This window comes from Canis aureus, chromosome 16 (assembly GCF_053574225.1).
Source record: "Canis aureus isolate CA01 chromosome 16, VMU_Caureus_v.1.0, whole genome shotgun sequence".
NCBI lineage: Eukaryota > Metazoa > Chordata > Mammalia > Carnivora > Canidae > Canis > Canis aureus.
The window spans coordinates 49,319,603-49,346,026 of NC_135626.1; the positions used below are offsets into that span (position 1 = coordinate 49,319,603).

The 26,424-nt window shown below is 34.9% G+C and overlaps 1 protein-coding gene across 9 annotated transcripts in view; it reads right to left on the reverse strand.

Moving 5' to 3' along the window:
- TANC2 (tetratricopeptide repeat, ankyrin repeat and coiled-coil containing 2) overlaps positions 1 to 26,424 on the reverse strand; it is a 369,082-nt gene that overhangs the window by 301,030 nt on the left and 41,628 nt on the right. For 6 of the 9 annotated variants that reach the window (XM_077853866.1, XM_077853860.1, XM_077853869.1 and 3 more), the window contains exon 2: positions 7,983 to 8,076. In XM_077853866.1, the coding sequence (XP_077709992.1) occupies positions 7,983 to 8,049 (67 nt within the window). In that variant the 5' untranslated portion in view covers positions 8,050 to 8,076. Of the gene's footprint in view, positions 1 to 7,982; positions 8,077 to 25,799; positions 25,908 to 26,424 lie in introns of those variants that run through there. The other 3 variants (XM_077853870.1, XM_077853864.1, XM_077853862.1) reach the window with 2 other exon arrangements.

Sequence of the window (26,424 nt, forward strand, 5' to 3'; positions counted from 1 at the left end):
TTTTTCATTCTCCAGCTAAATTTATTTTTATAGCTCACTGTCCTCTAATCACCAAATAAGAATCCTCATTCTCCTTTGTATGACCACATTCTGTCACTTCCTCTAATGACTTTTCACCTCAAGTTCCATGCCAATCTATCTTAATTGGCAAGGACAAATGAATTTCATAAGAAGTATCTCAACAGCCAACCATAAATTGGACAAATTGATGAGCAGAGAAGCAGAAAGCAGAGAACAAAAAAAATGACAGGTTTAGGTTGTATTACAAAAGATTTTACAGCTCTAAATTAAAAAAATAAATTCCTTTCCTTATATTAAATGGCAGTATGGGTTTTAACCAAATTTTGTTAGAACGATAACAGAAGAGGTAAGAATCCTTGAAAAACTTATGTTGTAATTTCATGGCTTATCAGTGAAATAAAGCATAATGTCCGAGGAAGGGAAAAGATATTTTTACAGTATAAATATATATGCATTAAATACTATTGTATGTATTTATTTATAGTTTATTATGAGTATTCACTATTCAAAGAGCAATGAAGATTTTAATTAACTTCAATGGCTTGTGGACAAAAAAAAAAAGAAAGAAAAAGGAAAGGAAAAAAACGGTAGTAAATGCTTTTAATAGTGATGACACTGTCTTTTCCAATATTCGTACTAATAATTTTAGTTTCATGTCTTTATATATACAAGAACTTTCCAGATAACTGTCAAAAAGAGTGGTAACAGGTTAAATCACTATCATGTTTCTGTTCTAATTAAAAATGCTGTATTTCTTTGTTCAGATGCTGGATTTGGAGACTAGTCTATTAAAGTAACTTTTTTTCCTATTTGATGATGTTTTTAATAGCTGCTCAGTTTTATAAAATGCTATTTTAGAATATAATGATAAAACAATGTGGTTTCTTAAATGTTTTCTAAGTTAAAAACTTCTGTTGACTTTCTGATATACAAACATCTTTGCATTCCTGGCATAAATTCTACTTATTGTAGTACATTATCAGTGATTATTTATTTATTTGAGAGAGAGAGTGCACGAACAGGGGCGAGGTGGGGAGAAGAGGGGCAGATGGAGGTGGTGAAGCAAAGCAGATTCTCTGCTGAGCAGGGAGCCTGACGCAGGGCTGGAGCCCAGGAACCCAGAGATCATGACCTAAGCTGAAGGCAGATGCTTACCTGACTGAGCCACACACGTGCCCCTGGTGATTATTTACATTTATTTTTTTTTAAAGATTTTTTATTTATTTATTCATAGAGACACACAGAGAGAGAGAGAGAGAGGCAGAGACACAGGCAGAGGGAGAAGCAGGCTCCACGAAGAGAGCCCGACGTGGTACTCGATCCAGGGTGTCCAGGATCACGCCCTGGGCCGCAGGCGGTGCCAAACCGCTGCGCCACCGGGGCTGCCTGATTATTTACATTTAACTATAAGTTTTACTCACTTACTTTGGCTGACTTTTCTTTCTATACCTCCTACCTTCTTCACCTTTACTTTTTACTTTGCTAGGAGACAGCCTCAAGTTTTTTTCTCCCAACAGCTTTGTTACACTTAGAGTGTTATATTACTGAGTCCTTGAATATCTGAAATTAGCAGTTATTTTCCCTGCGCATACTTGAATGATAGTTTACCATTACAATGATATCAAGTAATAGCATTAACATATACTAATGAAGCATACTTGCATGATTTTAAGTAATAAGGTTAACAAAAGATATAAACAGAAAATATATAAATATTATATATAAACGTATCATTTTTAAATAGCATAGAAACATATATTTCCTTTGTAACTCATAATTCAAAACAGTCACACAATTGTTTTTTTGTAAAACTTAGGAGTACCTAGTCCTACACTCATCAAGAACAATTTTTATACAGAAAATAGAGTTAAGTTATAAAATTGAAACCTGATATTCACATGTCCTTAGGGAAAAAAACATTGTCTGAGAAAATTCATTTGTTATTATATGATATAAAATCGCTATCTGTGAAATATTTATCTAGTGGCCGCATAAAAGTTCGGATCAGCTATTTAAAAGACAAATTATAACAATGTCCCTTTATTACAAATTCTTTTTAAACTAATACTAAGTTGGTTTCCTAATACAAAACAAATAATTATGCCTATGAAAACACACCTTTTTAATCTTAAAAATAAGCTATGAACAAAAGTTAATATAAAGAATCAAGTCCACCCATTTATTCTTTAACAATAAAAGAAAGAAAAATAATGATGAAAACACTAATGATATCATTCCATAAGTACACTTTAAAAAAAAATATGTAAGATGCATCCTTGCTCTAGAATTTCCTGCCTTGGAAAACGTTTGAAAAAAAGTACTGCTTTTCTACAAATAGGGTTCTTTTCATACAGAATACAAACCACTATTTTTATAACTACTCTAAATTATAAACATTTTACATGAAAAACCATGGAGAATAAATACTAAAATAAGACCCCCCAAAATCATTACTGACATAATTAAATACCTAGTAAATCAAAGGAATTAGCTTTAATACTACAGTAGAAACTTCACAAGTATGAATTTAATAATATTTCTACTAGAGCAGTACTTAGAAGCCTAGCATGTAATAATTTGTAATTTTGCTAAAGCACAAATAGGAAGCCTACCGTTAGTAAGGTTAGTATGACACATATTACTTATCTGGTACCCAGGTCAAAAAGGCTATCCACAACTGCATCCTATTATGGCTTTATTGATTACTACTAGTCATCTAGTAGTATATGAAATGATAGTTATGAAGTGAGAGAAAATGCTAGTGCTGTTGTCAAAAGTGAACAACTAAAGGTGTCTAAGAAAATCATGGCTCTAGGCCAGAAAACAAATTTTGGACAAATCATTTCTTTAAATGTCAAATTTGGAGGCAGCTTAAATCTCCAACATATATGAGGAGGGTGTGTGTGTGTGTGTGTGTGTGTGTGTGTGTGTGTAATCAAAAAGTGACCAGTGGAATGATGCCAATTATTGTTTCTGCCAAATTCAATCAAACTGTCTGGGGAAACAAAACAACTAAACGCAATGTAGTTCTCTGGATTGGATTCTGAAGCAGAATAAGGACATGAATGGAAAAACTAATGAGATCCAAGTAAAAATCTGGTAGAGTAGTGTACCAATGCTGGTATCTTACTTTAGACAATGGACCATAATAATGTAAGATGTAACAACGGGTAAAAGTGGGAAAGGGGTACATGAGAATTGTCTGTACTATCTTTATAACTTTTCTATAAGTCTAAATTTAATCCAAAATAAAATGCTTACTCCAAAAAATTAACTAGACACATGAGGAAATAACAGTAGTAAAAAACAAAAGAAAGAGACAACAAAAACAGACACATTTCGTTATCAGACACAGATTTCTTTTTTTTTTTTTTTAAGATTTATTTATTTATTCATAAGAAACACAGAGAGAGAGAGGCAGAGGCTCCTCACAGGGAGCCCGATGCAGTACTTGATCCCGGATCCTGGGATCACGACCTGAGCCGAAGGCAGGTGCCCAACCGCTGACCACCCAGGCGTCCCAAGACATAGATTTTAAGACAGATAAATATAGATATAAATATAAATATACATTTACTACACTTGGGGAGATAAGAGACAAAATTGAGAATACTGACCAAGAATTGGAAACCATAAGAAGAATAAAATGGTGTCCATCTCTCGATTGTTTTTAAATTGAAAGAGGAAAATCAGTATCGATATAGCAGAAAAACCTGGAGAATATCTTGATTTGGTCATCAAAATCACTAATGAATGACAGACATTGTGTGCTTCCAGCTGTGATGCTCCAAAAAGAAAACACATACATTTAAGTAACATTCAGACCAAATCCTGACTCTTGATTATTTAAAAAAACAAAAACAAACACAAAATTAGGGGCATTCTGCTTATTTTTAAAGGGAGAGAGAGTCTTTATTCTTTAAAAATGTCCAGAAAGGCAGAAAAACTATTTCAAATTGAGTAGGAGTAAAAAGACATGACAAGTAATGCAATGCCTTATCCTAATTAGATTTTAAAAACAAGGGGTAAAATTCTACAAAGGAAATTACTGGGTAAATTGACAAAATTTGGAAAATAAATGGTAGATTAAAGTACTGTATCAATGTTAAACTGTTTGAGACTGATAAGTATACTGTGGTTATATAAAAGAATCTCCTTGTCTTTAAGAGATACTGAAATGAGCGCCTGGGTGGCTCAGTTAAGCATCTGCCTTCCGCTCAGATCATTATCCCAGTGTCCTGGATCAAGTCTCGAATCTGGCTCTGTGCTCCCCAGAGCACCTGTTTCTCCCTCCACTGCAACTACCACCTGCTTATGCTCTCTGTCAAATAAATAAACAAAATCTTAAAAAAAAAAAAAAAAGATGGAAGAGGTTATTATGCTAAGCTTAATGAGTCAGAGAAAGAGAGAAAAACACGTACCATTTGTTTTCAATTATATGTGGAGTCTAAAAAACAAAACAAAACCAACCAACCAACAAACAGAAACAAATTCATACAGAAAATCAATTGGTGGCTGCCAATGGGGGGGGGGTTGGAGATAGGCAAAATAGGTAAAGGAGACTAAGAAGTACATACTATCAGTTATAAAATAAATAAGTCACAGAAATAAAAGGTACAGTATAGGGAATATAGTCAATAATACTGTAATAATGTATGACAACAGATGGTGACTACACTTACCATAGTGAGCAATGAGTATGTTGCATATCTGAAACTAATATGAAATTGTATGTCAACTATAATAATAAAAAAAGAAGAAAAGAGAAAATCACTCCTAGACACATCAGTGTAAATCTAGAAAACTAAAAACAAGGAGAAAAAAGATCACCTTTAAAGAGGCAGCAATTAGACTAACAATGGATTTCTCACCAGAAATAATTCAAGGAGCCAGAAGACAATGAACTATATTTGAAAGTCATGAAAGAAGATAACTGCTAACCTAGAATTCTACTCCCAGCAAAAATATCCCACAAAAAATAAAGGCAAAATAAGGACATTTTCACATAAAGAAAAGCAAAGTAAATTTGCCAAAGGAAGGAAATGATAGTCTTCTCCAGACAAAAAGAAAAATGATCTCATCTAGAAAAAAGTGAGGGATGAAGGAAGGAATGAAAATCAATGTAAGGGGATCCCTGGGTGGCTCGGCGGTTTGGCACCTGCCTTTGGCCTGGGGCGCGATCCTGGAGTCCGGGGATCGAGTCCCGCGTCCGGCTCTCGGCATGGAGCCTGCTTCTCCCTCCTGTGTCTCTGCCTCTCTCTCTCTCTCTCTATGTCTATCATAAATAAATAAATAAATCTTAAAAAAAAAAAAGAAAAAAGAAAAGAAAATCAATGTAACAATCAAGTATGTAGGTAAACCTAAATAATGGTGACTACATAAGACAACAATAATGTCTTGGAGTTTAAGATACATACAGGTGAAAAGAATCTAAGGCTCTTGCATTGTCCAAGAAGAAAGTAAAAGTTGTTTGAATCAACATCAAACTTTGATATTTTAGTCTTTAAGATAACCACAGAAAGAATTACAAGAATATATACCTTCCAAGTCAAAAGGAAGAGATATGGAATAATAAAAAATGTTTTTGATCCATCTAAAATAAAGCAAGAAAGGAGAAAGAACAAAGAACAGGTAGGACAAGGAGAAAGCACATTGTAATAAGTTATATTTACACTCAAATGTATCATTGGTTGAATTAATGTGGCTTAACCAACATCTTTTTTAAGGAAAAAAACCTGTCTGAATGAATAAAAGAAGAAAATCCAACTGTATTCTATTAACAGTATAACCATATAGAAATGCTGAAAGTAGGGATCCCTGGGTGGCGCAGTGGTTTGGCGCCTGCCTTTGGCCCAGGGCGCGATTCTGGGGACCCGGGATCGAATCCCACATCGGGCTCCCGGTGCATGGAGCCTGCTTCTCCCTCTGCCTGTGTCTCTGCCTCTCTCTCTCTGTAACTATCATAAATAAATAAAAATTTAAAAAAAAAAGAGTTAAAAAAAAAAAAGAAATGCTGAAAGTAAAAAGAATAGAACAAATCATACTATGCAAACACAAATCAAGAAAAGGCTAGGATAACTATAGTAATATTAGACAAAGTCAGCTTTCAAACAAAAGACATTATTAGAAATAAAGAGGATATTTCATTATGGTGAAACCACCAAATTCACCAGGAAGATAGCAGAATTCTAAATTTCAATGTATCTAATAAAATAGCTTCCAAATATATAAAGCAAAAGCTGTCAGGAACAAGAAGTAGAAAAACAGACAATTCAACAACCATAATGTGAGATTTAATCATAGCTTTCTCAGCAAATAATTTCTTTAAAATGAGTAAGAATCTAAAATATTTGAGTACCACCATTAACTACACTGCACCCAATAACTGCAGAATCCACATTATTTTCAGGTGCATCCAAAACATTCACCAAAATTGATCATATGCTGAGCTATAAGGCAAACCTCAAAAACTATAAAAAAAAATAAAGTTAACTTGTAAAATAAGAAAAATTAGGAAATTGAAATGATTAAAAGGATATAATATCTACAACTCATTAGCAGAAAACAAATATTTAGCACATTTCTCAACATTTCTCCAAAAAAAAGTATATATAGAGTTTCAGCTTGTTTTTACCTTAAAAGCCTGGAATTATCTCCTATTCTTAAACCAACCTTTATAAACTTTATTTTAATGACTATAAAAATCTAAAATTTATATTTCACTTTCCATAAAACTCTCTGAGGACAGTTTCTATTTTTACAGTCTCATTCTCCAAAGAGTGCCTAGGACTGAAATAATTTCACATGTTAATTCAAAAAGTAAATTTAGGTCTAGGGGCACCTGTGTGGCTCGGTTGGTTGAGGGTCTGCCTTTGGCTCGGGTAATGATCTCAGGGTCCTGGGATGGAGCCCCATGTCAGGCTCCGCACTCAGTGAGGAGCCTGCTTCTCCCCTGCCCCTGGCTCATGCTCTCTCTCATCCTCTCTCTAAAATAAATAAAATCTTTAAAAAATAAAAAAACTAAATTTAGGTCTAGAAAGTTCGTATTAAGTAATGCACAGAAGCATTACTCTCTCCTATATTTTAAATTAATGTTTCTTCTACCAACTTCCCTTTATCTAACTCTTCCTGATAAGTATTCAAGTGTTCCTACCTCTTAATTAAGAGTATGGCAGCCTTGGGGTGCCTGGCTGCCTCAGATGGTTAAATGTCTGCCTTCAGCTCAGGTCATGATCTCAGGTTCCTGGCACTGAGCCCCTTATTGGGATCCCTACTCAGCAGGGAGTCTGCTTTCTCTCTCCCTCTGCCCCTGCTTCTGCTCTATCTTGCTCATGTGCTCTCCCTCTCTCAAATAAATAAAAGTATTTTTCAAAAAGGGGGTGGGGGGATCCCTGGGTGGCGCAGCGGTTTGGCGCCTGCCTTTGGCCCAGGGGGCAATCCTGGAGACCCGGGATCGAATCCCACATCAGGCTCCTGGTGCATGGAGCCTGCTTCTCCCTCTGCCTATGTCTCTGCCTCTCTCTCTCTCTCTCTCTCTCTCTGTGACTATCATAAATAAATAAAAATTTTTAAAAAATATTTAAAAAAAAAAAACAAAAAGGGGGTGGGGTGGGGAGGGAAGGGACACCTGGGTGGCTCAGTGGTTGAGCATCTGCCTTTGGGTCAGGTCATGAGCCCAGGGTCCTGGGATTGAGTCCTACATCAGGTCCCCAACAGGCAGCCTGCCTCTCCCTCTGTCTATGTCTCTGCCTCCCTCTCCGTGTCTCTCATGAATAAATAAATAAAATCTTAAAAAAAAAAAAAAAAAAAGTATGGCAGCCTAATGGAATGTAAACTTTTTTTTCTAAATTAAATAAACCATTCAATAAATAAATATATGAAGTTGTAGCATCAATTCAGACCCCTAAAAGAACTTCTCTTTCTGAAGTATCACACAGAATAAATGTAACATAGTCACTTACCACTTGATCTGTTTTTACGACTTGATTTCCCTCCAGTAAGAAGCATCTTGAGACTATTCCGAAACATGGTTGTGCTATTCTAGTACTCACAAAACTGTAAAAGAAAATATGGGAATATACATTAGAAAACTTGATTTTCTATTCAAAACACTATTAATAATTAATTTTAAATGCACTATAAGGAATTAACTATGTTTAAGTATATACTACAGAAATATTAACAATATGACAAAAACATTTAATTAATCTAACTTAAACAATTTAGTATTTCCTTAAAAATATACTCTAATACTTTGAGTATCCTAAGAGATAAAAGTAGATATCACTAAGGTTACACAGAAATAGATGAAAGAATTAAGTAGCCCCTTCCGCTTCCACTTGACTCTTCTTTTCTTGGACAATTTTCCCATATGCCCAATACACACATCCCAAAGTTTAAGAGTCTAGAAACTTACGGCAGGTGCATATTTTCCATTGGTCAAGCCAGAATCCCACCTCAAAGACCACTATATACATGAATGAGTGCCTAACCTCCTTATATCCCAGTTCTATCAAAGGAAAATTCTTCTAGTTGTGCTTCAGATTATGTCCTCTCTCACCTCAAGGATTTTTAGCCAAAAAACATCTGCCTTTTCTTTCCCACACAGCTTTAATTTTTTCTCTCTACTGAATCATTCCCATTATAACATAAACATGCCCATATGTCCTAACCAAAAACAAGTAAGTAAGCCCTTCTCTTTATTCCCACATGGTCCAATTATTGCTCCTATCCCTAGACTTCATGGCAAAATTTCCAGAAAGTGTTGTATTTGGTGCCTCCAGCAGACTGAACAAAATACACATGAACTAAAACGGAGGTTAACAAAAAATATCCAAACCAAAACACTGAAAAATAAAGGTTGAAAAATGTAAGAGAGAATAAGAGGCCTTTGGAACCCAATGAAAGGTTCTACCACACATATCAATGAAATCTCAGAAGAAAGGAGAGAGAAAATAACAAGTAATATCTGAAGTAATAACAACAAAGAATTTCTTAACATTAATGATAGACATAAAGTCAAATCTTTAAAGAGCTGGAGGAAAAAAATAATTTAAATAAGCAACAGTCAACACACGAAATAACTTTCAACAGAAATTAAGAATGGCAGAAGACAATGGAATGACTTCCTAAAAATTCTAGAAGAAAATAGGTGCCAATCAAGAAATCTATTCACAACTTAAAATATGTTTGAAAACTGAAAATGAAATAAAGGTGATTTCAGAAAAACAAACAAGAATTTATTAGTAAAAGAAATACTAAAAGAGGGTTCTAGCAACAGACAGAAAATGATACTAGAAAAAAAAGCATAGAAATGCAAAAAGGAAGAGTCATAAAAAAGGTAAATGTTGGGAAACATGGATGAACAATGACTATAGGGACGCCTGGGTGGTTCAGTGGTTGAGTCTGCCTTTGGCTCAGAGAGTGATCCCGGGGTTCCAGGATCGAGTTCCGTATCAGGTTCCCCAGAGGGAGCCTGCTCCTCCCCATCTGTCTCTGCCTCTCTCTCTGTCTCTCTCATGAATAAATAAATAAAACCTTAAAAAAAAAAAAAAAAGCACTGGGTGTTATGCTATATGCTGGCAAATTGAACTCCAATAAAAAATACACACACACACAAAAAAAACCATAAAAATAATTATATTACCAGCTTGTTAAGTTTACATTTTATGTAGATTTAAAATGCATAACAATAACAAAAAAAGGTTAGAACTGGGATAAATAGAGTTAAAGTTTCTAAGATATCTGCATTATGCAGGAAGTGATAAAACTAATAATCTGCATCAGACTGCAATAACTCAAAATTAATGTAGTAATTTCTAGGATAACCATTAAGGTTAACTGAAGTGAGAAAAAGAATAATTAAAATATTTCATTGAACCAAAGAAGGTATAAAGTGAGAGAAAAAGCATAGTGCACACCAATGAAATATAAAAATATAGATGGTAGCTTTAAATTCAAATTATAGTTATTATGTTAAATATTCACTCCACTATAAGACTACTTAGTGTCATAGAAAGATTAAATATAAGATAATGGGGAAAAGCATTTCATCCAAAAAACAATTAAAAGGAAGCTGTTATAGCTATGCTAATATCAGGCAAAGTCAGCTTATAAAAATAAAGAGAGACATTTCTTAATAATTAAAAAGTCAAACCAACAAAAAGATATCATATTTCTAAGTATGAATGAACCCAATAACAAAGCTTAAAAAAATATAAAGCAAAAATATACAAGACTAACAGAGGTTATGGACAAATCCATAATCAGATGAGAAACTAACGCATCTTTGTCAATAGCTACAAGAGGAAGAAGAAAAAAATTACTAAGATACAGGTTTGATACATGATTAACCAACTAGACTTCATATACATAGTATATCCTTCCAAATAAAAACAGAGTATACAAATTATACACAAAATACATAACAAAATGGATCACAGACTGAATCATAAAACAAGTTTCAACAAATTTCAAAGATCTTAAGTCTTCAAGAATATATTTTCTAGCTACAAGGCAATTAAGCTAAAAGTAACTTTTAATTGAGAAACTCCCCTACTACTTGAATATTAAGTGACATACTTCTAAATAACATGAGTCAAAATAAAGTATATAAATACAATGGAAATTTTAAAATATTTGCAATAAATTATAATGAAAATATAAATTATAGAAACATAAAGAATGAAACTAAAACAATGCTTGTAAATAATTGTAGAGAAGAATGCACATAATTAGAAAAGGATGAAATCAATATCTAAGCTTCTATTTTAAAAAGTTCAAAAACAAACAGCAAATCAAAGAAAACAGAAGAGTAAAGAGTAGAAATCAATGATATAGAAAACAAATCCAAAACAGATAAAATCAATGAAGCAAAACATTGGATTTCTGAAAAGTAGTAAAATTAATAAATCCCTAGCAAAGCTAATCAAAAAGAGAGAGAGAGAAAGAGAGAGATTGCCAATATGAGAAAGGAAATAGGGGACTTCATTTCAGACACTAAAGGCTTTTTAAAATAAGATACTATACCAACTTTACACCAAACTTAATGTTTTATACAAAACAGGTTTTTTGAAAAATACAAATTACCAAAGCTGACACAAAACTGAGCAAAAAATCTGAAGCAGCCGTATCTCTATTAAAGAAATTGAACTTATCAAAACTCCTCCCAGAAAGAAAACTACAGGGCCAGATTATTTCATTAGTGAAGTCTCCTGAACATTTAAGGTATAACAGTATCAATTTTTATACAGTTTCCTTAAGGAAATAGAAGGAATACTTCCAAATATATTTTATGAGGTAGTATAATCATAATCCCAAAACCTAACAGAAATTACGAAAAATTATAGACCATATACCACATGAACATAGACTAAAATATCCTTAATAAAAGACACTGAAGGGGATCCCTGGGTGGCTCAGTGGTTTAGTGCCTGCCTTTGGCCCAGGGCGCGATCCTGGAGTCCTGGGATCAAGTCCCGCATCAGGCTCCCTGCATGGAGCCTGCTTCTGCCTCTGCCTGTGTCTCTGCCTCTCTCTCTCTCTATCATAAATAAATAAATAAATAAATCTTTTTAAAAAATAATAAAAATAAAAACAAAAATAAAAATAAAAAAATAAAAGACACTGAAAACTATAAAAGGTTGCTTTAAAAAAATAAAGAATAGGAATCCCTGGGTGGCGCAGCGGTTTGGCGCCTGCCTTTGGCCCAGGGCGCGATCCTGGAGACCCGGGATCGAATCCCACTTCGGGCTCCCGGTGCATGGAGCCGGCTTCTCCCTCTGCCTGTGTCTCTGCCTCTCCCTCTCTCTCTCTGTGACTATCATAAATAAATTTTAAAAATTAAAAATTAAAAATAAATAAATAAATAAAGAATAAAACAAGAGATATACCATGTTCATAGATTGGAAAGTTCAATATTGTCAAAATGTTGATTCTCTACATAATGTCCTAAAGAGGTAACAAAAATTCAAGTTCCAGTAGGCATTTTTTTTTTCATAGAAAACTGAGAAGCTCATTCTAAAACATATACGGTAATACAAGGAGCCTAGAACACCCAAAGCAATCATGGAAACTAACAAAAAAGCTGGAGTATTTATAGGATCTGAATTCAATACTTACTCTATAGCTCCAGAAATCATGACAGTATAGTACTCTCCTAAATATCATCAGAAGATAAACAATACTGAATATGTAGTCCAGAAAAAGACCTACACTGATATGTTCTTTTTTTTTTTTTTTGACCAAGTCATTATTGAGTAAAGAAAAGTCTTTTCAACAAATGGTAGTGGAACAAACAGATATCCATTCTTTAAAAAATTAACATTGATCTGTGCTTCACACTATACATGAAAATTAAGTCAAAACATATCAAGCATCAAACATCACACAAACACTAAAATCATAAAGCTTTCAGAAGAAAACTCAGGAGAACATCCTTATTATTTAGAAATAGGCAAAAGATTCTTAGAGCACAGAAAGTAATAACCATAAAAGAGAAAAAGATACATTTGGAATTCATTAAAAATTTTAAAAACATCTGCACATAAAAAATATCACCAAATGAAGAGGCAAGTTACAAACTGGGAGAAATTATTCACAAAACATGTTTCTAACACAGACTGATATCCAAGATATATAAAGAACACCTACAATCCAATAAAGAGACAATCAAAGTTTCCAATGGGTGAAAGATTTGAACACTTTTAAAAAGAAGATATATGAATGGCCAATACATATACTGAAAGAGATTAACACAATTTGTCATTGGGAAAACACATAGCTACCACTATGCTCTGCCAGAAGAGCAAACTTTTGAAAGACTGATAATATCAAATAGTGACCAGGATAAAGAGCAAATGAAACTCTTAATACATTGTTTCAGAGGTAAATAGTACAATTGCTTTAGACAGAAGTCTAGAAGTTTATTAAGTTTATTAAAACTAAGCATATTCCTAACATATGACTCCACACATTACATATTTACCCAGGAGGAATTAAAACATATGTGCATAAAAAAACTAGTATAACAATTTTCATAGCAGCTTTAACAACCCAAAAATAGCCTAGGTGTCCATAGGAAAATGGATAAACTGTGGGATTTTCATATAGTATGATACTACTCAGCAATAAGATATGAACTATTTGCATATTTAACAAACAAATCTAAAAATATGCTGAAATAGAACCCTATATAAGGCAGCCTGGGTGGCACAGCAGTTTAGCGCCACCTTTGGCCCAGGGTATGATCCTGGAGACCCGGGATCGAGTTCCGTGTCGGGCTCTCTGCATGGAGCCTGCTTCTCCCGCTACCTGTGTCTTTGCCCCCCTCTCTCTCTCTCTCTCTGTCTCTCAAGAATAAATAAAATCTTAAAAAAAAAAGAAGTTTGGAATACACAGATGTATGCATTTGTCAAAATTCAGCAAATGTTCACATAAGATTTGTGAATGAAACTGCATATGTACTTTACCTCAAAAAAAAAGAGTAAAAACTGAACTCTAGTTATGACTTTCATGCTTAAATATTTAGAAGAAGCATACTGACATCTCCAATTCCTTGAAATGCATCAAAAAATAAGATGAGGGCAGCCCTGGTGGACCCGCAGTTTAGCACCGCCTTCAGCCCTGGGTATGATCCTGGAGACCCAGGATCGAGTCCCATGTTGGGCTCCCTGCATGGAGCCTGCTTCTTCCTCTGCCTATCTCTTTCTTTCTCTCTCTCTCTCGTGAATAAATAAAATCTTAAAAAAAAATAAGATGAAATGATGGATAGAGAGATGATGGTAAGGCAGATATGTAATAAAGCAATTACAGCAAAATGTTAACAGTAGATTCTAAGTAGTAGGTATACACATGTTAACTGTAAAATTATGTTACATTTTCTATATATCTGAAATTTGTTATGTACAGTAAAAACACACACCCACAAAAAAACTCTAAGTCCAGATCATTTCAACAATGAATCCTATCAGCATTTAAGAGAGAATACCAATCTTACACAAACTGTTCCAGAGAGTAAAAACAAAGAACACTTCCAAACTTGTTTTCCAAAGACAGCATAAGCTTAATAACATACGTCAATATGGTTATTACAAGAAATAAGTTACAAAAAAGAAATTACAGGGCAGCCCCGGTGGCGCAGCGGTTTAGCGCCGCCTGCAGCCCAGGGCATGATCCTGGAGACCCTGGAGTCTCACATCAGGCTCTCCGCATGTTGCCTGCTTCTCCTTCTGCCTGTGTCTCTGCCTCTCTCTCTCTCTCTCTCTCTCTCTCTGTCTCTATGAATAAATAAAATCTTTTTTTAAAAAAAAGAAAGAAATTACAGACCTCTCTTTTGACATAAATGCGAAAACTCTAACAAAATATTGGCAAAATGAAATCTATCAATACACTGATCAGGACCAAGTGTGAGTTTAATCCAGAAATACAAAAGTGATTGAACATATGAAAATCAATATAATTTACCACATTAACAAGAGAAATAAATCATACTATCAATAGATAAAGCAAAAGTAATTGATGAAATACTCATTCATGATCTAAAAAAACTTGTACAAAACTAGAAATAAGAGAAATTCTTTATATTTTAAAAGTATGCCTTTTTAAAAACCTGTAGTAAACACTATTTAATGGCGAATGAATAAAAATATTCTGCCTGAGATAAATGATATGACCACTTCTTATCACCAGTTACACTCAATATCATTCTGAATATGAAATACAAAGAATGGAAAAGTAGAAATAAAAATGCTACTATCTTTTTAAGAGTGTATTTATTTATTTGAGAGCAAGAATGGAGAGAGAGAGAGCGGGGAGAGAGAGAGAGCATAAGCAAGGGTGTGGGTAGAGAGAAAGGGAAAAGCAGACTCCCTACTGAGCAGGGAGCCTGATGTAGGGCTCAATTCCAGGACTCTGGGATCATGACCTGAGTAGAAGAGAAGGCAGACGTCTTAACCAAATGACCACCCAGGTGCCCTAAAAATGCTACTTTCAGGGATCCCTGGGTGGCTCAGTGGTTTAGTGCCTCCCTTCTGCCCAGGGCGTGATCCTGGAGTCCCAGGATTGAGTCCCACATTGCGCTCCCTGCATGGAGTCTGCTTCTTCTCCCTCTGCCTGTATCTCTGCCTCTCTCTGTGTGTCTCTCATGAATAAATAAATAAAGTCTTTTTAAAAAATGCTACTTTCACAGACAATATGATCATATACTTAGAAAATCTAAGAGAACTTATAAACTATTAGAATAAGTGAGCTTAGTAAGGTCGCCAATACAGTGTAAAACATAAACAGGTGAAAAAGAAAAAAAAAAAACATAAACAGGTGAACACCAATAAATGACTTATCCTTTTAATCACTGAAGATAAATAAGGTGAAAAAAAATGTTTCAAGCATTTAAGAAATATATTCATCTTAAGAGCTATGCTTAGTTACTTTCGCCCCCTATTTAAGAGACTACATGATGGACACCTGGGTGGCTCAGCAGTTGCACATTTGGCTCAGGGAATCATCCTGGGGTCAGGGACAGAGCCCCATCAGGCTCCCTGTTGAGGAGCCTGCTTCTCCCCCTGCCTGTGTCTCTGTCTCTCTCTCAGTGTCTATCATGAATAAATAAATAAAATATTTTTAAAAAATAAATAAGAGACTGGGATGTAGAAATTCTAAGTTTGATATTTATATTTCACTAAAAACTGAAAAACCTGAAAAAAATATATTTTATAATTTTATATAGACTTCATGTTTTAAAATATATTATAAAATTTAAACAGCAAGTCTTTTAACTCTTCAATTTGTATTTTCTTGAAAGAGAATGAACAATTATTTTTTATATACAAGATTTTCTGTGTATCCAAGTATAAACAAAATATGTAAAATACTGTACATATGATCTCATTTAACCCTCATCAAAACCCCCTTAAGATGGGTGGTATTTGCTTTATTTTAAAGAAAAATTTGAGGTAAAGAAAAGTGAAATAGCATGCTCACAGTTATGCAGCTAATATTTGAACCCATGCTTTTTGTCTTCTTCCTCAATGCCTTGCTTAGAAAAGGAATACAATAAATCTATTTAAAACATTAACTGAAACTATAAATATCTAAATCTAGTGATCCAAATTAAGTCTCAGAAGTATTACCCCATTTGAGTCCCATTTTTGAAATACTGCTTTTTATTTTGTGTAGCACCAGCACATACTTTAACTTATTTTACCTTAATCTAATGAATTAAAAAAAAAATAGTAGTAGTAGCAGTGTTATAGGCTGGCATTAGTCTTCACAAATCCAAGAAAAATTATGACAAAACACACTGAGGAGGAAAAGAAAAGATATCCTGCATTAGTGGACTCTATGATGTCCTATCCAGATCCCCACTATAGGATCAGAGCACTCATTCCTCAGGTGTTAATGGCTCAGAGCTGCTCCCAGCCTCAGACAACTGATCTAAGCTCAATATAGCCACCAATGACATACTAATACAGGGGTACAAAAGAACAGCTCCTTTAACTCAAGGGGGAACAATTTTTTGTGGCATGAATTATTCCCCAAAGCCCTCACTCATCTCTTCCTATGCTTTACTTTTCTTCAAATTCTAATCTGTAAATGATATATACCTGTTTATTGCCATGAAGACATGGAAACTGCTTAATTAATTGCTGCAAACTGAAGAATAACGCCTGGTAAACAGAGGTGTCATATAAACATTGATTAAATTAATCGATTGTATTGCTAAATCAAATTCCCTGAGGGAAACCTGGTCTTACTCTTTTTATCCTCAATGCCTAATTCATGGGAGGCTCTCAACACTTCTTGCATGAATAAATAAATGAATGAAAAATTGAGCAAAGACTTGATTCATCAGAGTACTAACCTGTTAAAGAGGTAAGCAGGCACAATGTAAATTTCAAAAGACAAGAAAAGGTTATGAATTAACTGTAACAATGGGCACTACCTAGGGTCATATTATACCAGGAACTGTCAGGGAAACACAGAGAAATTCTAGGCAAGTTTAAATTTTTACATGAGAAAAAAAACCACAAGAAATTCTAGTCATATTTCAAACTTCTGCCTCAAACCTACCTATATATGTTCAGTTCTTCAAAGTTTCAAAAGAAAAAAAGTAACAGCACAGATTATTAGAACCATTATTTAAAACTTACTAAGACTAGGAGCCAAAAATAAATTTAAAATCTCATGTCTAAAAATAAACCAAGACAATAAAGTTAACCTAAGTAAAAAACGGATGATGGGTGCAATAAAATAATTACAATAATCACTTTTTGAAGTATATAGGTTTTTTTCTTTGCTAGTCCTAAAATATTTTCTAAAAATTGACTGAAGTGTATAAAGAATGAAATGAAACATAAAATACTTATTTAAAACTAATTATCCATCTCAGTTACACTTTGATAAAATGACTTTCTTATTCAAGTTAACACATCACCAGAAAATTTATTGTAATAAAATATTAATATAGAAACTCCACAAAATTGAAGCTAAGTGGGAAATGGCAGTTTCATCTAATTGGATTTATGACAGTAATATATGGCTAAATTTCATCTGACTTTTCCAAATTATATAACCAAATTTTATTTTTTTTTAATTTTTTTTTTTTTATTTATGATAGTCACACAGAGAGAGAGAGAGAGAGAGAGAGAGGCAGAGACACAGGCAGAGGGAGAAGCAGACTCCATGCACCAGGAGCCTGATGTGGGATTCGACCCCGGGTCTCCAGGATCATGCCCCGGGCCAAAGGCAGGCGCTAAACCGCTGCACCACCCAGGGATCCCATATAACCAAATTTTAAAATGGCTAACTCTCGCAAGAGAAATCAACAAATAAACTCCTGGCAAGTGAAAAATTTCTGGCAGAAGGTAACAAAGAAGCCATTCACAGGCCCCCAATCATTTCTAATTGTCTTATACTTAACTGATTCAAACCTTATGTTATCTACATGGCCCCTAAGCTTTTATGATTACAACACCTGATCTAAACCATTGAAGGAAAGTATTGACCATTCTCCTCTAATTGGTCCACCAAGGCTGGATATTCAAAACATTACTCAATATATTCTTGCACTATTTTTATTAGTGGATGATCAATTTTCATTTTCAGTGTTCATCCCTCCTTCATAAAGACCTTTTCTTACCCTTTTATTCAAAAAAAGGAGAACAATATCCCCCTTCATAAAAATGCTTATGTAATAATAATGAAATAAAAGTATAAAGCACTTCTGTACTATTCAGGCTAAATAATCATGGTATTCCCCTTAGCTTTTCCACGCAGGGCCTTTTTTTACTCTATAAGCTTTTCACAAATATATATTTTTTTCTATATCCTTCTCTATTCTGAATGGATGATATTTTTTTTCTCATTTTTGGCTTTGTGATGGATGAGTTTATTCTTATTTTTTGTTTTCCAATTCTAGAAACAAGTTTCTCGACATTAGAACTATGCCTAATGGATAAAACTATACCACTGAAGTGCTTTTAAAGTTCTATAAGATCTGAAGAAAATATTGCATATAGTAAGAAAATAAAAAATAAGGAAAAGTAAGAAGGAAGATATTGTCTGTAGAACACTAATTACAAAAACAAGAATGCATACTGATTCAAATGACGGATTAAGTATTGTCTTTCCTTACTCAGGCAACCAACAAAAATCTCCTTTTATGGTTTTCTCTACAATATTAATTTGGATATTGCCTTTAGAATCCCCTTGGAAACAACCTGTTAAAACTAAAAAAAATAGGGCAGCTAGGGTGGCTCAGTGGTTTAGCGCCACCTTCGGTCCACGGTGTGATCCTGAGACCCAGGATGGAGTCCCATGTCAGGCTTCCTGCATGGAGCCTGCTTCTCCCTCTGCCTGTGTCTCTGCCTCTCTGTCTCTCATGAATGAATAAATTTTTAAAATCTTAAAAAAAAAAACCTACAAAAAATAAACTAAGTATCTTTAAAGTAAATGCTACCCATTTTCAAGCATATTTCAATTTAGAGCTTCCTTCAGAGAAATTTTTGTAACGCAACAAAACACACACATTGGGATCCCTGGGTGGCGCAGTGGTTTAGCGCCTGCCTTTGGCCCAGGGCGCGATCCTGGAGACCCGGGATCGAATCCCACGTCAGGCTCCCGGTGCATGGAGCCTGCTTCTCCCTCTGCCTGTGTCTCTGCCTCTCTCTCTCTCTCTCTGTGACTATCATAAATAAATAAAAATTAAAAAAAAAAAAAAAAAACACACACATTTACAAAATTTCAAGAAAACTTTTAAACATTATGTGAAAGGATGCTGTAGTTAATGATGAAGACATGATGGAAATGGAACAAATGGGTAATATTTTATAATACACAGTTTTAATGAAAGAGATGCCAAACAATACATATCCTTGAATTTAAAAACACGTATTTTTTAAATATCTAAAAGATAGTATAATTCCGTACACACACACACACACACACATATGTATGTATGTGTATCAACACCCTCCCCAGATTTCTCCCCATTAGACTAAGCTGCCTAACTTCTAAATTTCAACTCAATCAAATATTTTATCAAGTAGTCTGTCCAGAAGATTTACAAATGAGTGAGCTCTCAATTCATCCCAGATTCTGGATCTTTATATCATGGGCCAAAGATCAGTAAGTCCCCAGTTTGCCACTCCTACCCAAACACAGCTACCAGCATCATCTGAGCCCCTGCAGGCTGCACTGCCTAAAAAACAATGTGACATAGGCAGATAAGATAGTAGTATTTAGAGTGGTGTTGAGGGAAAAAAATTGTTTTATTATTATATAATGTCTGTTCACTGTTAAAGATAGGAAAAACAATGGAGTACTTGGTGGCTCAGTCAGTTAAGCATCAGACTCTTGATTTCAGCTCAGGTCATGATCTCAGGGTCATGAGACTAAGCCCCACAACAGGCTCCACACTCAGCACAGTCTGCTTGAGATTCTCTCTCCCTCTGCTCCTTCTGCTGCTTGTGCTCTAAATAAATATATTAATTAATTAAATCTTTAAAAAAATAAAAGACGGGGGATAAAAAAAGAAAACAGAAACATGCTGGAGTGCTTGGGTAGCTCAATTGGTTGAGCATTCGAATCTTGATTTCAGCTCAGGTCTTGATCTCAGGATGGTGGGATCAAGCTCCATGTCAGGCTCTAAGCTCAATGGGGAGTCGGCTCGTCCCTTCCTTCTGCTCCTTCCTTTCTCTCACACTCTCTCAAATAGCTAAATAAAATCTTTAAAAAATCATAAAATTTCTTTTAAAAAAAGTATGCTAGAAAAGAATGTTGAACCATTCTTTTCAAAAAGAATGATTCAACAATGAAATAAATTATCACTATTAATCCTCCTTTGGTCTCATCACTTTGCTGAAAAGTGCTGCATCAACTTTCAATAAAAGCTTGGAGACACCAGCTACAAAGTCTACAAAGACTTTTTTTTTAAGTTTTCACAGAATAGATTTGAGAATACAGGAATTTTCATTTTCTGCCAAAAATATCAAAGAAAAAAGAATACTGTTAAAGCAAGATGTTTTACAATTATTAAATGAGAGAGGGATCCCTGGGTGGCGCAGCGGTTTGGTGCCTGCCTTTGGCCCAGGGTGCAATCCTGGAGACCCGGGATCAAATCCCACGTCGGGCTCCCAGTGCATGGAGCCTGCTTCTCCCTCTGCCTGTGTCTGTGTCTCTGCCTCTCTCTCTCTCTCTCTCTGTGTGATTATCATAAATTTAAAAAGAAAAAATTATTAAGTGAGAGGATGAATGCAAAAAAAAAAAAAAAAAAAAAAAAAAAAAACCAACAGATGACAGTGCCCAAACTCTAATGAAGATGAAACTGATCATGTAATGGAAATTTTAGACTGTGAGTCTTGAGATCACCATATAACAGATGAATTTTCTCACATTCAATAATCAATGAGTAAATTCTAGAAATGTAAGGTCATTGATAGAAATAAATCATCAATATACTGAAAAATCAATCAATGTAATACACCATACTAATGAAGGACAAAACCCTAATAATCACCTCAACGGAAGAAGAAAAATCATTTGACAAAAGACTATATTCTTCCATGACAAAAACACCCAACACACTTGGAATAGATGGAAACTTCCTCAATCTGATAAAGAGCACCTATGAAAAACCTACAGCTAACATCATCCTTAACGCTAAAAGACAGACACTATTTTCCCAAGATTAAGACAAGGGTAACTGCTCTTATCACTCCCATTCAACATCATTATAAAAGTTCTAGCCAGGACAATTAGACGAGAAAAAAAAAAAAAAGAAAGAAAGAAAAGTATCCAAAGAGGAAAGGAAGAGGTAATTTGTCTAAATTCACAGATAACATGACCTTATATAAGTCTAAAGAATCCACCAGAGATCCCTGGGTGGCACAGCGGTTTGGCGCCTGCCTTTGGCCCAGGGCACGATCCTGGAGACCCGGGATCGAATCCCACGTCGGGCTCCTGGTGCATGGGGCCTGCTTCTCCCTCTGCCTATGTCTCTGCCTCTGTGTGTGTGTGTGTGTGTGTGACTATCATAAATAAAAATTAAAAAATAATAATAATAATAAAAATAAATTTAAAAAAAATTTAAGAATCCACCAAAACATTAGTAGAGCTAATAAAAGAATTCAACAAACTTGCAACAAAAATCATTTGTATTCTATACACTAGCAATGAACAATACAAAAATGAAATCAAGAAAATAATTCCATTTGCAATCACATCAAAAACATTATTTAAAAAATTGGGAATTTATAAAACAAAAAAGCATAAGACTTGTACATTGAAAAAAAAACTTTAAAAAAGACTTAAACAGAAGACACCCCATGTTCATGGATTAGAAAGCCTAATATTGTTAAGACAGCAATAATCCTCAAATTGATCTACAGATTCAATGCAATAACCTAACAAATTCAAGGTACCTTCTTTGCAGAAATTGATAAGTCAATCCTAGAATTCATATGGAAATACAAGGAACCCAAAAGAGCCAAAACACTCTTTAAAAAGAACAAAGTCAGTAAAGCGCACCCCCCTCCCCCAAAGGTATCCAAATTCTAATCTCTAGGATTTATTACCTTATACAGCAAAAGGGACTCTCTGTAGATGTGATTAAGTTAAGGAATTTAGGGATCCCTGGGTGGCGCAGCGGTTTGGCGCCTGCCTTTGGCCCAGGGCGCGATCCCGGAGACCCGGGATCGAATCCCACATCAGGTTCCCGGTGCATGGAGCCTGCTTCTCCCTCTGCCTGTGTCTCTGCCTCTCTCTCTGTCTCTGTGTGTGACTATCATAAATAAATTTAAAAAAAATAATAAAAAAAAAAGTTAAGGAATTTAATAAAGGGAGATTATCCTAGATTTTATCTAGATGAGCCCAATATAATCAATCACAAGAGTCCTTAAAACAGGAAAAGACTGCAGGAGAATCTCAGAAGGTGTAATGACAGAAGACAGGTCAAAGTGGTGTGGCCATAAGCCAAAAAATGTAGGTGGCTACCAGGCACTTGAAAAGACCAGGAAGAGATTCTCTGGTAGTACCTCCAGAAGGAGCACAACTATGCTAAAACCTTGGTTTTAGCCCGTATCTGAACCATTTCAACCTTCTGATCTCCAGAACTGTAAGAAATAAGCCACTAAATTTATGTTATTTGTTACAAGAGCAATAGGAAACAAATACAATCATAATGGCAACCAACATGTATAACATAGTTACTGTTACAACAACCTCTCAAACACCTATGAAAGCATGCAGGGTCACTACACTATTAATGTGGCTGTCCAAATGCTGTGTTATTTAAAAACTGTTTACTGTACTACTCTACAGGTCTATCTTTTTATATGCAAGAGCAAAGTTTTCAGTTCTCAGTAAACACACTGGATTTTTTTGGAGGGGAGGTGTCACCAGTTTAAAATGATTTTATACTTCTTATAGCGAGTTATTCCACATCATTTATAACTCAGATTAACAGTCAAACTGAAAGACAATGAACTAGTAATACACAATTGTGACAAAAATAAACCTCACAAACTGATTAAAAATTTACACCATATCTGGGGCACTGGGTAGCTCAGTCTGACTTCAGCTCAAGTCATGATCTCAGGGCCCTGGGATCAAGCCCCAGGATAAGCTCCCTGGTCAGCAGGGAGTCTGCTTGTCCCTCTGCCCCTTCCCCTGCTCCTCCCCGCCTCTAATAAATAAATAAAATCTTAAAAAAAAAAATTTACACTGTACTTAAAGAGTTCACAGACACCAGAGTCTCATACCACATAACAAGAGCACTGGTGTATGACATGGACATGTAAGGTGTACAGAAACCTAAATCTTAGCCTCAAATCCTGCTATCAACTTATAAAATGTTAAAGTTTTCTAGTTAGACTACCAAAGAAAAAGAGGAGCACATGAATGAAAATGTGGCATGCAATAACACAAGAAAATACAAGAAAATATACGTAGAACTCCCCCCGCCCTCCAGATTTTGGGAAGTGGTTTCAACAAATATGGAGATATAAATGAAGGCTTTTGAGTCCTAGGAATCAGTCTCCTCTGGTCTTTAGTTCTCAATCTCCAAATGAGAATACTGGATCTACCATTTCAATCACTCTTCTACCAAAATCCTAAAACTCCCTAGCACCTTTGTTCTCTGGTTCCACACACCAGACAAAAATCAAAATTCAAGTTGATTCGTTCTACCAAGGCCACTAACCACTACTGCAGAAAGTTGCATAATTAGCCAGACTGGACTGATACACTAGAAATCCATGGTTGCAAATTTCACGGACCCTTTTCACTTGTTCAGTAATCTACTATTTTTCTCTAGTCAATTCCTTCTGAACATTGGTTGACTCTCCATTTCTATCACACTCAGCCAATGTTTGGCTCCTATAACAATAAGAAAATTACATGTCTTCAAAATTATCAGAAAGAACTTCAACTACCTACCAATAAACATACAAATTTAAGCCCATCAACACATAGCTTCTCCTCCTATTAAAATAAGTGTATTACTTAGATGAAGAGGATTAAAAGTACACTTGTCTTGATAAGCACTGAATAATGTATAGAATTTCTGACTCACTATACCATACACCTGAAACTAATACAACACTGTATGTTAACTATACTGGAATTAAAATTTTTAAAAAAGAAAAGCATATAAATTCATTCCAGAAGGAAATGTGTTATCAATCTAAATAGGATAAAAATAAATGTATCACTCTCACTAACACTAAAAACAGACAGACAGATAAATGAATTACTGTCAAATTCTCTACCTTTGCCCTGCATCCCACTCCCTTCCATTCTTCCTAGGATCTTTTATATTTGACTTCTAGATTTTGAACTTCTTCCTTTAATGGCTCCTTCCATCAGCATTTCCCTACACTCAAGATCCTCCCATCTTAAAAAAATAAAAACATCCTTTCTCAATGCCCTCCCTCTCTAGTTCATTCATTGCCATGACTCTGTCATCTATTATCTCAATAACCAAATCTCACGCTCCTCTGATTTTAGTTAGTACTTTCTAGCCCAGTTCATTAGCATCATCATTAATTTGTTCAATCATCCTTTATTCTTTCTCACTCATCTAATTTTTCTAACCAGTCAGCATACATCTTCACTCATATCCCAGACTAGATTACCTCTGGCAATCATAACTCCCAAAACTTAAACACCTTGTTCTTGATCTTTTATAACACTAATAACTTAGTGTTTGACTTCCACACTAAACATATGTATGTCCCATGAAGCAACAGACCATGCTTGTCATGTTCACTGCCACCTCTGTACTTACACACTGACTGGTATATACTAGAGGCTCAATAAATAATGAATAAATGAATGGCAAAATCAAGGCTAAGCCATACCCTACATCTGATGATATACATATTTAAATATCATAAATCAATATGAGGTGTATTTTCTAAAACACTGCAGAATAAAGGGGGCGTGTATCCATTCATTTACTTAGCAAACATTCATTTTCATGCTACCAAGCTCCAGCACTGTCCTAGGTGCTAATGATACAACAATGAACAAAACAGTAGTCTGTTTCCTCATGGAGTTTATGTTCTAGCTAACCAAAGGAAAGGGATGTTCTTTAAAAGAATTCAAATCCAAGATAGTACAGTAAGATATAGTTTTCGTAAAACAGGGACTGAAAACAATCATTAAAAAAAAGAATGAGGGACACCTAGGTAGCTCAGCTAGTTAAACATCTGCCTTCAGATCAAGTCATGATCCCAGGGTCCTGGGATTGAGCCCCAAGTCAGGCTCCCTACTTAACGAAGAACGTGCTTTTTTCCTCTCCCTCTGCCCCTCTCTCCCACTTGTGCTCTCTTGCTCTCTTTCTCTCAGATAAATAAAATCTTTGGGGAAAAAAAAGAATGAAATTAAAAGACAAAAAGGGAGATAACTGACATAAGGAAGGTTTACCTAAAAGGGAACACAAACACATATGTACACAACACACAGTTGATATATATGAGGAAGAGCTAATACTATGAGAAATCAATCAATTTAGCAGTGCAGGGGCACAGTTTGATATACTTGATACTTATATACTTAACATACCAGAATTCAGAAGCCAGCCACTGGTAAACACTAAACTGCTTTCTGTTTCTATGGATTCACCTATTCCAGATACTTCATACAGATTTCCACTTATTTTTAAATATAATTTATCTTTTTCTTGGAAAAATCATCTTATAATTTTTTCAATTTGTTAACCAAAACTTACATGCAATATTCTCTTATTCTTAATCTCTGTTATATCTCTTTTTCACTCCTACCTTCAACTAAGAATTCTCATTTTCTGCTATTTATCAGGCAATCTTCTAGGTATTGGAAATATAAAGCTTGAGAAAAAAAATAGCCAGACAAGATTTCTGCTCTCCAACCTAGAAGTGAAAAGAGACAGTAAGTAAACAAATGAATACATGATCTAATTCCAAGTAGTGAAAAATGCTATGAAGACAAATAAAGAATGGCAATGTTTAGAGAGTAAAATAGGGTACTATTTTACACAAATAAGATTAGGGAAAGTTTGTCTGAGAGGATGACATTTGCAGAGATCTGAATGAAATGAGGATGTAATCCTTCAGAATGTATATGAAGATCTAGGCCAGAGAAAAAGCAATTACAAAAATATTGAGGCAGGAACGAGCTTGCAATGTTCAAGGAACAACAATGAAGGCCAGTGTGGCTGGAGAAGAGTAAGAAGGAATGGTAGATGAGGTCACAGAGGTAGCCAGGGTTCAGATTATAAAGTATACTGTAGATTTTGGTAAAGACTGAATTTTATTCTCAATATGATGGGAAATCACTAGAGAATTTTCATGAAAAGCTACTCCATAATGAAAAGATTACAGGCGGGATCCCTGGGTGGCGCAGCGGTTTGGCGCCTGCCTTTGGCCC